Source organism: Xiphophorus hellerii, chromosome 7 (genome assembly GCF_003331165.1).
Source record: "Xiphophorus hellerii strain 12219 chromosome 7, Xiphophorus_hellerii-4.1, whole genome shotgun sequence".
NCBI lineage: Eukaryota > Metazoa > Chordata > Actinopteri > Cyprinodontiformes > Poeciliidae > Xiphophorus > Xiphophorus hellerii.
The window spans coordinates 15,264,200-15,278,668 of NC_045678.1; the positions used below are offsets into that span (position 1 = coordinate 15,264,200).

The 14,469-nt window shown below is 37.8% G+C and overlaps 1 protein-coding gene and 1 long non-coding RNA gene across 3 annotated transcripts; one reads left to right on the forward strand and one right to left on the reverse strand.

Annotated features, from left to right (window-relative positions):
- Positions 1-391: 391 nt before the first annotated feature.
- Positions 392-14,463, reverse strand: gpr143 (G protein-coupled receptor 143). Of its 2 annotated transcripts, XM_032568565.1 has the most exons (11): positions 14,365-14,463; positions 13,126-13,210; positions 9,772-10,033; positions 6,513-6,622; positions 5,388-5,482; positions 4,939-5,031; positions 3,502-3,611; positions 3,291-3,399; positions 2,370-2,487; positions 2,023-2,278; positions 392-956 (listed from the first exon to the last, which is right to left on the reverse strand). In XM_032568565.1, exons 3-11 carry the CDS (start codon positions 10,025-10,027, stop codon positions 859-861), a joined length of 1,245 nt encoding a protein of 414 aa, XP_032424456.1. In that variant the 5' UTR covers positions 10,028-10,033; positions 13,126-13,210; positions 14,365-14,463; the 3' UTR covers positions 392-858. The 2 variants fall into 2 exon arrangements, with proteins under 2 accessions (XP_032424456.1, XP_032424455.1); XM_032568564.1 differs by lacking the exons at positions 13,126-13,210; positions 14,365-14,463 and having other exon boundaries at positions 9,772-10,141.
- On the forward strand, positions 10,145-12,344 carry LOC116723542 (uncharacterized). The gene is made up of 2 exons (XR_004340002.1): positions 10,145-10,712; positions 11,743-12,344. It is a non-coding gene; the product is annotated as an uncharacterized LOC116723542 (long non-coding RNA).
- Positions 14,464-14,469: the final 6 nt, after the last annotated feature.

Genomic DNA, 14,469 nt, shown 5'->3' on the forward strand with positions numbered 1-14,469 from the left:
CTTATGAACATTGCAGTGCACACAAACACATTTTTGACATTTCACCTACAAGAACTACGTTTTTCCCCCTCAAGTTTCTTCAAACTGTTTCTGTCAAGCCACTTGTGTAGTTTGTCCCCAGTCTCAAAAATATGTATTTATACATATATTTCTTTTATTTTCATACTTTGTAGTTGGTTCTAAATAAACGTTGACTGGGAAATGTGTGGACCTTCAATGGAAAGGTCGAGGATCCATCTTCCAGGTTGGTTTGAATTTGTTTATAAACTAATATAATTAAATGTTCAGCTCTTCTACAATGCAGTCTTTCACAACCACTCATAGCAAACAACAAATCTATAAGGTATTTAATACGACATAAGATAGATTTGTGCAAAAATACATAGACTGATAGTGTGAAATACAATAGCCTTTATTAAAAAACACACTGATACGCTTAAAGAATTTGTAGTGTCTTCTTAGCTTATTGATGGGATCCATTTTACAAGATCAGTGCACTAAACAGAATTTGCCCATTGGAAAAAAAAAAAAATCTCTTCCAACACTAAAGGTCAATCTGTAATTGGATAACAAAACAAATGTCAGTTTGTTTTGCAAGTTTTACGCTACAAGGAAAATAAATATTGCTGGGGCTGTTCAGCTGATCGGCAAAAGAAATCCTATAAATACTGCTGAAGGTTTAACATGTTTAGAGGTAAAAAAAAAAAAAGGTCTTAAAAACAGAAAATTGAATCTACTCTGTCAGAGCAGCTTTCTCAAAAGCAGTTGCCATCGTAACACTTGACTAAAACTACCAAGGTCTAACTTTTAAAACTAATATGATGTAAAAGGGGAGGGAGTTGGAGTGGATGAGGCCAGCTAGTGTCTCACAGAGTTCTCCAAGGACTCTCCGTCAGCATCTACGTCCCCTTGTAGCTCGCTGGAAATGTGGATTTCAACTGTACTAGACTCTGAACCTAGCAAGACAAAATAGGGGCAGATTACTCGTTGCTGCACACACTTAAAACGCATTACACAATACAAACCCTACATAAAATGTAGTTAAAATTCAAGTATTGTTTTTTTTTTTAGTTTGTTACCGCATTGGATGTTCAGCGAATGAATAAAAACCATAAGTCCTTCAGAAGAATAACTTTATTTTTTAAAAAGATGTCAGAGGTGCTAGTGACAAGACAAGGCACACACACAGAACTTTAGTGTTGGAACGAAAATAGCAATCTTTTCAGTAGATTCACACTTACATACACTACAGTGAAAGTTCACAAGGCACGCCTCTAGCTAAAACTGATGCAGTCCAATACAACAAACATGCCTGAATGTGGTAGGTAAAATCTCTCAACTAACAGTTTATACCACTTAACTGTCAGTCAGATTTTGCCTCCACTAAAGGATTTATTTTCTCTCTTTTTAACCGGTCAGAAAGTTAATATAAGCTTGACAAATATTTATCACAGGATTGCTGCATTCGACCGCATTAGTTGCAGATTTGGAAATTATTTTCCAGCTTATGTGCGTATTTACCATTCCCTCCGCCCCCATTGCTCTCTGCTAATCATCTGATTATCTGTAAATAATGATGCTTAACAAACCTGAATGGAAAGCCACAAAGTCACTGATCAAATTACACAATAAACAAACACGTCTCTCAGCAGTGTATCCTCATACCAAATAGACCGTTAATGTTTCATCCACTTCAGATCGTTATTTACAGACAATCCATAAAATCCCAGAGGAGTGTAGTTTCATTCTACAGCTGCACTATGTTGAGGTCAAAAATAAACGATGCATAACAGAGGTCACCAACAACACTGAGGTAAAAAAAAAAAATGAATGAATTACTGTCTTTTGTTCTGGTGAGGATCGCTAAAGTCTAACCGTTTATGTTCTCTAAGCGAAGACGTTTGTGGTGCAAATGCATGTTGTAAAGGTGCATGCACATGATGCTCATGTGTCGTTCTGTTCATGCGCATCACCAGCCCTGATATACTGGAGAGCTGCTTGCACCACTGGCAAGCCAATTACCTTCAGAGAGGACGCTGATGGCGTCAGAGTGCTGCTGTCCATTTCCTATCGTGTTCTTCTGCACTTCCTGAACGTGACTCTGGTACAGCAGAGTCGTTCCCACTACTGGGTTTTGTCCGGTCGTGTTAGGCACCGAGGTAGAGCCCGAGTCCCAGGCCAGCTCCCTGCTCCGCTGCGGGTTGAGGTCCACGTCCCAACCCGTCCAGCCGTGGAAGGCCAGGGTGTTGAGGAAAGCCTGCATTGGGTTCAGAATGCCCTGAAAAAGTAAGATGCAAGATAAATAAAAGTAATTAAATGACCATAGAAAAGTATGCGCTATCTGTCTCTAGTATTGCTGTTCAACCAACCATGATGAACCATGTGGTGAGGGCTGCGTTCCTGATGTCTCTCAGACTGTTGTCAGTGACATCTGGCTGCATCTCCAGGTAGAAGAGGAGGCACTCATTGATGATATTTGGAGCCCAGCTAAAATAATGTAAAAAAATGTATCAACGTGAACGAAGATCCAATCTTACAAAGAGCCATTCAACAAAAAACAAATAACCAACAAAGATTACAGAAGAAGTGCTAATTAATTTAACAATTTTGCATCATTTTAACTCAAAATACATCAGCAGGGTTTTTTTTTACAGCAGAAAGTATTTGTGAAAATGTGTAGATTTTAACCATCATTAAAGCAGGGCAGAGTCCTGAAGCACAGCAGAAAACAATATTTGGAAAACAGAGGACTGTGCTGTGTTAAAATTTCTCTAGAAAGAGAAAAACAGATGTGGGAAAAACAGCACACCAACGTTTGGTGACTTTCAGTTGCAAGTAGGCTTTGCTAGTTATACCAGTTAATAATAACCATGCTAATATTGTAATTCTTCCCACTTACAAGCTTTAAAACACTAAAGGTACATGATTACAAAGCAAGACTGTATCTTTGAGTCAATATAATGTTAACTGCTGACAGAAAAACAAACTATTCATTCCAATTGGAAGAGCTGGATTTGGAATGTATGCTATTCGATCTGAATGTAACTGCATAACTGGAATGGATTGAAATGAAATGAGCTGATGTCCATTAATTCTGTACTGTAGCTGTTTGTATGTAACCGAACAGGAATTGAAGCGTCTTCAAAAGATATTTGTTGTAATTTGGTGCCATTTACATAAACTGAGCTAAGCTGGAGGTTTGGGGGGAATATCTGAAGATAATCGTACAATGTCCATTTAAACGTACAGAGGTGAAAATCTGAGTGGAGCCGTAACGGCCGGCAACTTACCAAACAAAGAACACAAGCATTATTTTAAAGAAGCGGATTTTAATCTCGTTAGCCAGCCGTCTCTCATTTTCTGTATAGATTCCTTGTCGTCCTTTTAATAAGGATGTCACTGTGGAGAGATCAGAAAGTCACCTTTATTTTTTTGTCTTGCAAATATATGTTGCGATGCACTGCCACTTGTGCGAGAGTGAATTGGTAGGGGTGAACCGACCTGCAGAGACGGTCCGGCTAAAGAACACGGGGTTAGCTATGAGGACGAGCAGCATGGGGGCATATGTGGTGATGTAGTGGGGAACAGCATGCTGGAGGCCTTGTTCACAGCTGCACAAGGAGAGGGAACATGATTTATTCAGCAGTGGAATAAATCATTTGTTTTGACAAGTTGCACTTAATCTGACGAGCTGCTTCCAGAATAATAAAATGTTCACAGAAACACAAATTGAAAAATAAAATATCGATAAAAAAAAAATTTAATAAAAAATCTGAATGAGAAGTAAGAAGAAGTGGACAAAAACCACACATCAAATGAAATAGAAATTCTGTAGAAACATATATGATTCTAACTCAAGGCTATACAGTCTAGTCAGTCTACAGTTGATTTGTTAAAAAGAGGTAAAAACCATAATATTAATCCAATAAAAAAATGTATAATTATTTCTAGTAATCCACTAACTTGTCCCCAGAAATATTTCCTAAATGATGAGAGCTATTCCAAATCAGCTATTTGAAATGAAGTGATGGCGAGTGGTCAAAAATATTACCCAGTTTCAAAAGAGCTGCCTAAAAAACTGAGATGTTCTTTATTTATAAGAATCTTGTTATTAGGGAAATAATCTAATCCAAAGAGGTATGCAAGCCTAATTTCATTCAGTCCCTGTCAGATTTCGATTTAAGTGTATTTTATTTCATCAGGCATCTCTCAAAGATAATAAAACAATGTAAAGAGAAAATATCTTCTGGAAAAATCCCTAGTTTATCCCTCAGGCAACTAAACATTTTTCAAAAAGACTCCTTCAGAAATCCTGCATGAACGAGATTCTACACCAGTTTTATCTTGGGAAGAAAAAAACATTTCTGGTTTTATTTACATTTTATTGGAAAATGGCATGCCAAAATGTTTTTTTTTTTCTGCTCCTCAATAATCAGTGGGAAAATATTTATTGACATTTCGGGAATTCACTTTTTCTGTCATTACTGAGCAGAATTGTGCATTCTTCCACTGATGATTTATCTTTTGTGATGAACATCAAATCTTCAACGTTGGAAGGCCTTCTTGCCATCACCCTAAATTTTAGCTCCATTTCTAGATCCTATGATGTCAGCCACTAAAAAAACATCCCCAGTAAGATTTAAGTCTGTTAGTTGGGATACTCTGGTCAACTGAACTGAAAGCGCAGAGGAGAAATCCAACAAAACCAGAGCTGTGAGATCTTTCCCTTCTGCTAACGTCAGAATGTCACCAGAGTCATTTTATACAAAGCAGTTCGTGTGGAAAAAAATTTGGAAAAAATATCCTGGATCATTCAATCAATAACTTTATTGTTCTCCAGGATAGAAAGATTATTTGATAAACGATTCTCATGGCTTTCAGATGCAACACTGAAAGGGGATTTTGATTTATCTTTGGGAAAACAGAAAAGTATCTTACTCAGAGATGGATGGGTAGTAGAGCATGGCCACTCCTTCAACACACAGCAGCACAGCCAGACCCCACGTAATCATGTGGTAGAGGACAATGGTGCTGAGGGGGGAGGAGGAGAGAAAGTCATGAGACTTGGACTCACAGCACAAGTTGCAGGTCTGTTTCTTGTGGATGGTATTTTTTTGTCTCCTCATAGAAAAAAGAAACAAACATGCTGCTTTGACAAGAGAGTAGAGGAACATGAGCAGCTGTTATTGTGTCATCAAACAGCTCCTCACTCAGAGCCAGGAGTGAAAGAAAGGGACAGAAAAGCATCTTACACATAGAGCTGAAACTAAATGGGTGCTTCTCAGTTTTTTTTTAGTTTTTTTTTTACTTGCTTCGTCCTGACTTCTACAGGAAGGAGGGTTTGAGGTAATAATGAACCGTGAAGGAGAAGTGAAGCACAAAAGAACCTGATCCCAGCAGAGGTTTTCACCACCAGGAAGACGTCCACGGCGTAGCAGAAAGTCCACCAAAACGAAGCGCTGAAGAACAGCTGGATCCACATCTGTAACACATTGAAATGGATAATTCTCAGCAAAATTCATGGTTTATAAACCACAAAATCTATTGTATTTGGTGGCAACTAGCCATGAACCAAGTAGGCCTGAGCATGCCAATGTTTAAAAAAAGGTACTGACAAAGCTGCCCCTCATGAAGGTTATCAGGTTTGGTCTGCTTGGAAAATAGTTTTCTCTAGAAACACAACACTGCCCCACCCCCACTTGTTGCTTACACATTTTTTTCCTTGCGTTAATCGTCCCTCGGCTGATTAACCAGTCCTGGTCCTGGTATCTTTTTCTTTCCAATCTGAGATTAAAGTGGATATTAGGAGTCAAAATTGGGTTCAAAACTCCTTCCTTTAGGCATTCAAGAGAACCTCATAAGCTCCTGGTAATTCTTAGATTAATCGTTATAATTAATACTTTTAATCCCAAGTTGAAATTTCCCCTTTTAATGGTGTGTAAAGCCATGTTGCCTTTGTTTTTTTTTAAGATTTTATTTATTCATCAGAGAGTTTTTTTGGTACATTTATCCTGAATATAATAACATAATATTTTTGTGCCATTGATTACTAGTTGTTTTTTTTTCTAAATCTGATGCGCTCTTGTTGTTAAATAAATTATAATACTGATAAAAATACAGAAATCTCATTATTTCTTTAAATACGCAACAGGGAATGTTCATCAGAACGCCAAGAATTCATCCTGCTGATTGATTTTGATAGATTATACTGTTCTGTACATTTTAGTTTTAACTCTTTGTGTAAACACTTTAAAACAGTGATATGCTTACTCGAGATAATCATACCATAAGAGTCTCATGGTAGCTCCCATCTACTTACTAAGCTCCGATTCGAGCAAATGACCTCCCATGACAACTACATTTTCCAGAATCATGCGTGATTATAAAAAGAGAAAAAAAAAAACCTTCCTTGTAATCTTTCAAGCATAAACAAAAGACATGATGTGTGGCTGCAGTGTAACTGAGCTGCTTGACCACATGAAGGTGTTTAAAGGAGCATCTTTTACGCTTACTGCGCTGCCAACACAGAAGGCCTCTGGCGACACGTCCGTGTTGTTGGTCACTGAGATGCCTTCGACGATGCTCGGCAGACCCAGCCACACAGAGGATCTGACAATGATCCCTGAAACAGAGAGAGTCGCATTCAATCTTAAACTGGAGGAGAAGCGGAGTAAACACAAAGGGGCCATGTGGAATTTACCTGGCTTTAATTAACGTTTCAACACGTGTTTGCTTTTCTTAGCTGTTTTGGTTTACTGCTTGAATTAATTACTGTCAGTCAGGGAGTCCTTTTAATAGTAGCTTAACATCATGGAAATATGAGCTTCTAGCGGATGTATTTTATTGGGGTGTTTCCATTTCCTTTCGCGAAACTGGAAAAAAAATAAGGAGGTCTCCTGGAACTTTCACGCAACGCAGAAGGCATGCCGCTCCATGTTTCGTCTGTGTGCTGCTCTAATTCCACAGCGGTGACTGGATCTCACCGGACGTGGAAACACATGACTTCACCTGCTCTTCTTCTTGCCAGGAAAAGTGATGAATGAACAGTTCAGGTGTCAAAGCTATGCTTCCTCTGCATGCTGAGCAACAGCTTGGACCGAAGACATGAGGGTCGGAGTCTCCTGGTGTGATAAGCTTTAGTAAAAATCAAGGTATTAGCACCGATATTTGAAATCCTAAATGATTCCAGAATAAGGCTGTATTAAAAAAAAAAAAGCAAATATAATTAATCATTTTATTGCTCACGTGAGAGGATGATGACTATTGCATGAAAGCATTGGATTGAGACCTATTTTTTTCCTCTCTAGGAAGCCTAAAAAATTGATTGTTACACACATTTTTGTGCTGAAAAGAAATCTAAAATAAAATGGATGCTTAGACTAGAATTGGGCTTAATTTGGTTCAAAAAATTTAAATTTCCCAGATCTCTAAATATAGTTAACTTTATCCAGGATCTCACCAGGTTTGGTCATAATAAATAGGCAAAACCACATGAGGGATTTGATCTCAAGATCAAGCATGAATGACTAGTTATGTATGTCCCTAACTTTCTGATGCACACTCACAGTTTGCAGTCCACAAGATGCCTAAGTGCGCTTGTTTCGGATCAGTCCTGGTCACAAAAATCAAGGACAGGCATGGCACGGAAATGAAAGCAGTGTCACCAGTCACTTTTATAAAAGCAAAGCTACGAGCTGCTTAAGCAGCAAACTCCAGACTAGCAAGCAGAGCAGATGATCCAGCTTTATTAACCAGCTAATGTCAACTTGCTATACTTTTGTTGCAGCATAAAGAAAAGAATGGACACAATTTGTCACATTTGAGAAAATACACTTAAATATATTTTTGCTTAAGTCTTTGTTAAAGAGCAATACATAAAATTTGTAATACAATTACAGCAAAAAAAAAAAAAAGAAATATATATTTTCAACTGAACATTATTTACTGTTTAGAAGTCCATTACTTGTGTCTTTATGAAGCAAAAAGAAAATTTGATTTGGAAAGAAAATATATATTGGAATTTGCCAGTCTTCATTGCCCCTTCTTCATTTACAAGATAAATGGAATTGCCTCTTCATTTTGTCAACATTTCCAAAGGGATTTTAGTGCAGCACCATATTACCTTTAACTGTTTTATTTATTTTTTTTCTGCTGGGTTTTGCAATCTGCAGCTCCTCAGCCACTCTGCAGGGACTCGCTGTAAATCTGACCTCATGGAAATCTAATAATGTTTATGTCTATGATGGCAAAAGGAAAGCCAAGTTTTACTGCTTTTCCAGCTTCATCCAATATGTGAATGGAGTTTCCAAAACAGGTACTCATAATACAGAGGGAGCAGCAGGTGGGTTTGGCTGCCTGTAAAAGAAATGATTAACAGACGTATATAAACTACTACAAAAACATGGAGTTCACAGCCTCGCAGCACTAAATGAGAGGATATTTCATTTTTATAACTAGAGATCAGAGATCCGGGTTGAGGATCAGATTATTTATTCCTGAAGGAAGTAATATTGCTACACTCGCTCAGTTTTAAATGCACATTGGAAACACATTTGCGTCCTCCTGGCAGGCAGTGTACCCTAAGTGTGAAATCCAGCAGAAATCTAAACATTTTGAACGTATTAGTGGCAAACCAACGTTGTAAAAAAAACCCAACCCTAAAATAAAAGCTGTGACTCATTCAAAGAGTATTTACAGCAATCAACACTGGTATATTATGTTCTACCAGATCAGTTTGTATTGTATCCTACGTAGCAAGTGTTAACAAATGTTGCCAAATTGTCTCCAGAGGAAAGAATAGTCTTTATTGGTTTAACACATTTTGTCATCAGAAAGGATGATGAGCCCGAGTTCACACTTGGCTTGGAATCCTCTTAATATCTAAATAAAATGCTCTTAAATGAAACCAATCTCTAATTGCTTCACGTTCTGAAATCCTGCACGCCTTAATTTGTGTATGATGTATATCTGGTGAGGGGGATTTTCAAAATCAAAGTCTTAAAAACTGCTATATCCATTTTAAATTCTTTACTTAACAAGTGTGCTCTTAAGAAAAGGTATTGGAAACTAAAAGATGTAGATAGTGCAGCGCTTTTGAAGTGATTGGACAAAACAGCGCCTCCTGCCGGCATATATGATGGTTGACAAATATGGTGCCAATTTTGGAGTAAATGAATTTTTTGTACATAAAAAAAATATACTTTGCTGCAAACAAAAACTTTCTACATATTTCTTTTAAAATAATAAAAAGAGGCAAAAAATCTAACTTCCTAAATAAAATATAATTTACTTAATCGGTTTTTGACCAAAAAAACAAACAAACAAACAAAACCCCCCAGCGGTTTTAATAATTTTTTTTCTTTTGTTATTGTTGTTGGGTTTTTTTGCTCAGTTTATTTTCGATGGACCAGCGACCTATCCAGGGTGTTCCCCGCCTCTCGCCCGTAGATTGTCCAAATTTTTCATAACTTATCTCTGATCAGGAAAATTTAAAACTAAATATCCTCAGACCCTCTGGGTTGTGACTAATTAGTCAAAATCTCAGCTTAATTATAAGGGTGATATACAAAAGTTTTCAAACTCTTTTTTTGTTGCGCAACAAAGGGGTTAAAAGAAACTATTCATGTGCGTAATCAAACCCAGAACCACGCTGTGAAAAAGCAGCTCCTTCACCACCACCCCTTTTTTTCCTTAGACAAAAAAAGAAGAAAAAATATATATATAAAAAGATAGAAAACTACATCGGCTGCTTTTGATGATTGATTTGTTTACCTGTGCATCCCAGTATGTCACATATACTGATGATGAACAATATTCTGGAGGAAGAGGCGGGCCTCGGCAGAGGGTACTGTCCTAGTCTCCTGTATCCTTTGCGCTTCGGCAGAACCTGCAGAACAGCGAACATGAGGCTCAGAGCGGCGCTGCCCAGACTCAGAGCCCCGAACAGGACGGGCTGGAAGGAGACTGCGAACTCCGTGGCAGCGTCCCGGTTCGGGCAGCAGAACGTCTCCAGCCGCGGGGAGGCCATCACGGACTGCTGGGCGATGCGGAGGAGGAGGAGAAGGAGGGAGAGGAGAAGACGGTGTTCGGAGGAGGAAGAAGAAGGGGAAAGGAAAAGAAAAAGGAAATGACTGAGTCCATGAGGCAGCTCTCCTCGACAAATCACGGGGTTGAATCATCATGTGCTTCTGTTTAATCCCTGAAGTTGTAGCTTAAGTCTGCCGCACAATGCAAGGCACCGACAAAGGGCTGTTGTATGAAAGAGACTGATTATGTCGGTAGAAGCAGACTTAAAGTTTTCTTTTTAGTTCTTCGTTTAACCTCCCCCCCGCTCTGCTCGTTCAGACTAATGTAGGGGTAAAATGTAGAGGTCAAATAATAACATCAACTTCAAATGGAGTAAAACAGTCACAAAAGTGAAGCCTAACTTCAGTGCACGCATTAAAAACACAAATAAGTCACAAGAATCTGCAATGTTTACGGTGTCCTTCAAATTCTGAATTTTCTCCAGGCGGCCGCACTTTGACTGGGCCATAACACTTAATCTAAACAGTTTGGTTGTATTCGTGGCTGAATGTTTAGTGCCAACCTGCTGAAAGGTAAACACGGCTCAGACCAAATCTCAAGTCTTTAGTTCCTCCCCTCCCTTTTAAAGAAAGGCAGCTGCCCAGCATGATGCTGCCACCACCATGTTTCACTGGCCAAGTGCAAGGGTATGACCCCATATTGTACTATACCAGATCAGTTTACTGTGTGCCCTAAATGGCCTGTGGCATCTGATTATTTGTTCTCCATGCTAAGGTTGTCACTTTAAGTAGTAGATATGCAGTTGTGTTAAACACTCTTTCTGTCATCAGATAATGACTTGAACATCACTCTTGAAAATGTTCTAGTTCATATTTTATAACGATTACATTAAATTACACACAAATGTACTCTATAACAATTAAGTGAGTTCTAATTTAAGTGCAATTAGAGTTAAAAGAGCTGAATGTGATGCCACATTTTTAGAGGATTTTAAGATGAAAACCGTGTATTGTTTAGTGGATATAAATACTTTTGTGGGAAGACGTAAATTTTAACTGAATGCCTTCCTCACCTATGCTTCATAAAGGCTCATGTATTCTGTGTCGTTTTGTAGTGTTTGGCTAAATAAAGCATGCCTGGTATCTGACAACTGTACATCTCAAGCCCAGACGCGCCTGCATCACTTCCAGTTAGGAAATGAATGTTTTTTGTAGATACACTCTAAAAACTGCTGGGTTAAAAACGAATAAGGTTCCAGATCTAGGTTGATTTAAAACAAAAAGTTTGTTTTATGGGCTTGACGCAGCATACTGAGTAAGGTTTCTAACCCAAGGAGAGTCATATCAGGGGTAGAAGTGACAATTTCATATTTCTGGCCCAATATTTGCTTCAAGACAGGATGGGATGTCTGTGTTGTCATTATCATTCCAATTGAGTAACAACAAGATTTATGCGATTAAGCTCAGTAAAAAATGCAATTAAATGCAGAATTTAATAGTTAGATATAAACTGAAATTAAAAGAAAAAAAAACTTTATGTAGCCAATCAGTGTCGCTTCCTTCCTCTCTGGGGCTGGGAAGCTGCTGAACTATGCAGTATGTCAGTACACTCTCAATGGAGTGTAGTAGAAGGCTAAAAGCAGCTTTTGTGGAACAGGTTTTTTTTTTTTCCTGAAGACCCTCAGGAGGTAAAGTCTCTGCTCTTTTTTTTCTGCAGCTGCTTGGTATTTCCCTTAACCCTCCCAGAGCCGATCATCCTCCAGTTCCAGAAAACCAAAAACTGAGAGAGCCACTCCACGCAGGTCCTGTTGATCACAACCGAATGGATGTCCACTTTTCTCCACTTGAAGTAAATAACCAGCTCCTTTGTTTAGAAGCAGAGCGCTTCTTCTGCATGCAGCACTCAGAAAGCCGTTTGGTAGTTTTTTTGTTTTGTCCCTGCAGCATAAACCCAGCATTCGGGTCAAAGAAATAACCCAGCAGTTTTTAGAGTGTGCTGGAAAATTAATCTGCCACTCCTGTTGGCTTCAGTGTCTACATGCCCAAGCTTGGGCTTATCTTTTTTTTCTTCTGTTTGTGTGGTTTCCATTTTTAAAAAGAAAAGCAAAACCTGTTAAATGAAAATATCACAAAAGATTTGGGGTGACAGACAAGCTGTAAATGTAGAAAGTGTTGTTCTGCTGTCTGAAACTTATTGTCTGTACGCTTTTCTCCACATACAGAAAGCCAGTTTGTTTTGAAACATTAATATTCGTGATGTAAAAAGTTTGAAATAAGATGGCACTCCCTTCATCACAGTAATAAAATAAGGGACCCTTATGTTTTGTAGATTCATGCTTAAAATTGGATAAGAACTGGGCCAACACATAATCACTTTGCATGGGGATTTGTGGTCATGTGCATGAGTCATATGTGCAGCGAAATCATGTGCACATGCAGGTCTATAGCCTGTACATTAATGCAGCCATCCTCATGTCATCCTCATGTCACTCAAGATAGACATGACTATATGTCATGTCTATGACTATAGACTTTCTATAGACTTTCTTTTGACTGTTTAAAAGAAACATTTTTATGTTTTACATAAAAATGTATCTATAATGAAAAAAAAACTTGAATAAACCCAAAATTAACTGTAACATGACCTGAGTTATGCATCGTCCCTCAAAGAAAAATGTCCAAGATCCTTACAAACTACAGACTTAAATCATGTGAAAAGATTGCAAGGTTTTGTTTCATCAACATGAGCACATAAGAAAAATAAGGATGAATCTAGACTTTTGCATAGTGCTGCATATAATTTATTTTGGGGAGTATGAGCTTAGAAAAATCTATAACTTGACGGGAAGTTGTAAGTAAACTACAAATAATAATAATAATAATAATAATAATAATAATAATAATAATAATAATAATAATAATAATAATAATAATAATAATAAAATCAGGAAACAGTTGTTCCTGTAGTATGTGATACTCTCAAAATGAAAAACACATGTAGTGTTGACCAGAATAAAAAAAAACCCCATAAAGCTTAAATTAGGTTCTTCTGTTGTAAGGATGAACATTAGCTTCACCCTGCCTGCTAAGGTCAGCTTACCCCTGCATGTGTGCATCAGGCAACCCCACACCCTGTCCTGATCCAACAGAAGTCAGCTGCTAGATGTGCTCACTTGGCTGGAGATCTGAAACAAAGCATCAAGGACCTTCAAAGAATCAGTAAAACAGAGAGGGCATTCATACAGTTGGTACGATTGTATTCTAATCCATGCCTTCCCTGACACGCCACAGAGTTAATTGTGTGTCTGGCTTGCAGCCTGCTGCCAGGGATTAACAAAACCCAGGGGCAACACAGTTAGACTTTTGACTTAATCTGAACATTTGCTCTCTGTGGCTGCCCTCTGCTGGCCTGCATGCACTGTAATAGTACAGGAGCACTAAAGAACTCTTAGGTGGACAACACAAGGCAATAATGGTGAGAATATTTTACGTACAGCTAGAACAAATGAGACAGAGTCTGCAGTCTACTGTGTCTTCAACTGGAGGAACTCTGGCAGTTTGTTTTTTGTGTAGAGCACAGAAAAAAAAATCAACATATCACATTTAAGTAACATCAAGATTTATGTTTGTTAGACTTCTAACACACAGAAATGAAATATTGTTATTATAGAATAATTCTAAATTTTGGTTATTTCTTTGTTAAGCTAAAAATGATGAATCTGTCAACGTCTTGTACAGCCAAATTTGGACTCAGAACTCAGAAATAAAAAAGAAAGTATGGAAGATATGTCCAAAAATGCAAATAAAGTAGTTTAAGTGTACTCTATGACATGTTACTAAAGTGTTGTAGCTATTTAACAAATTCAATTTTACACTTTGCAACCAAAACAATCACCTGATCAGACGCGCCTCCATTTGGGAAATTATATGATGACATCACAAACTCAGATAATTCTGTTATGACTGCATGGATGGTTGAATAGATGTTCAATTGGGTTATAAATTGTTCAAATATTCCCCACCATTAAAAGTTAATGTTAAACTAGTTTCACTGTGGGTCCTAATCAGTAAATACAAAGCACTAACCTAACCATTACTGCTAAGTCAGTCATGGTTCCCTTATCAAAACAATGTAAATACAAAACTGGAGAATCACTGGTTGATGCTGATCATTAAATATATCATGTTTTGACTTGAAGTGTCAGGACGCTAATGCAAGTTACTCAAAGTAAAAAAAGACATTAGAGAACTGAAATTTCTGTACAGGAAATGACTTTATAATCAGAAAACACACATAAAAAAAACAAAAACAAAACTATAGTTTAACATTTTTACTTACCTAAACTGATCCAGTTTGCCTAAATTTAAAATCTTAAGTCAGACTCAACAGAGGAAAATAGTCACGTTACTTCCTAGAGATAATGGGTGTGGATGTGCGGTGTCA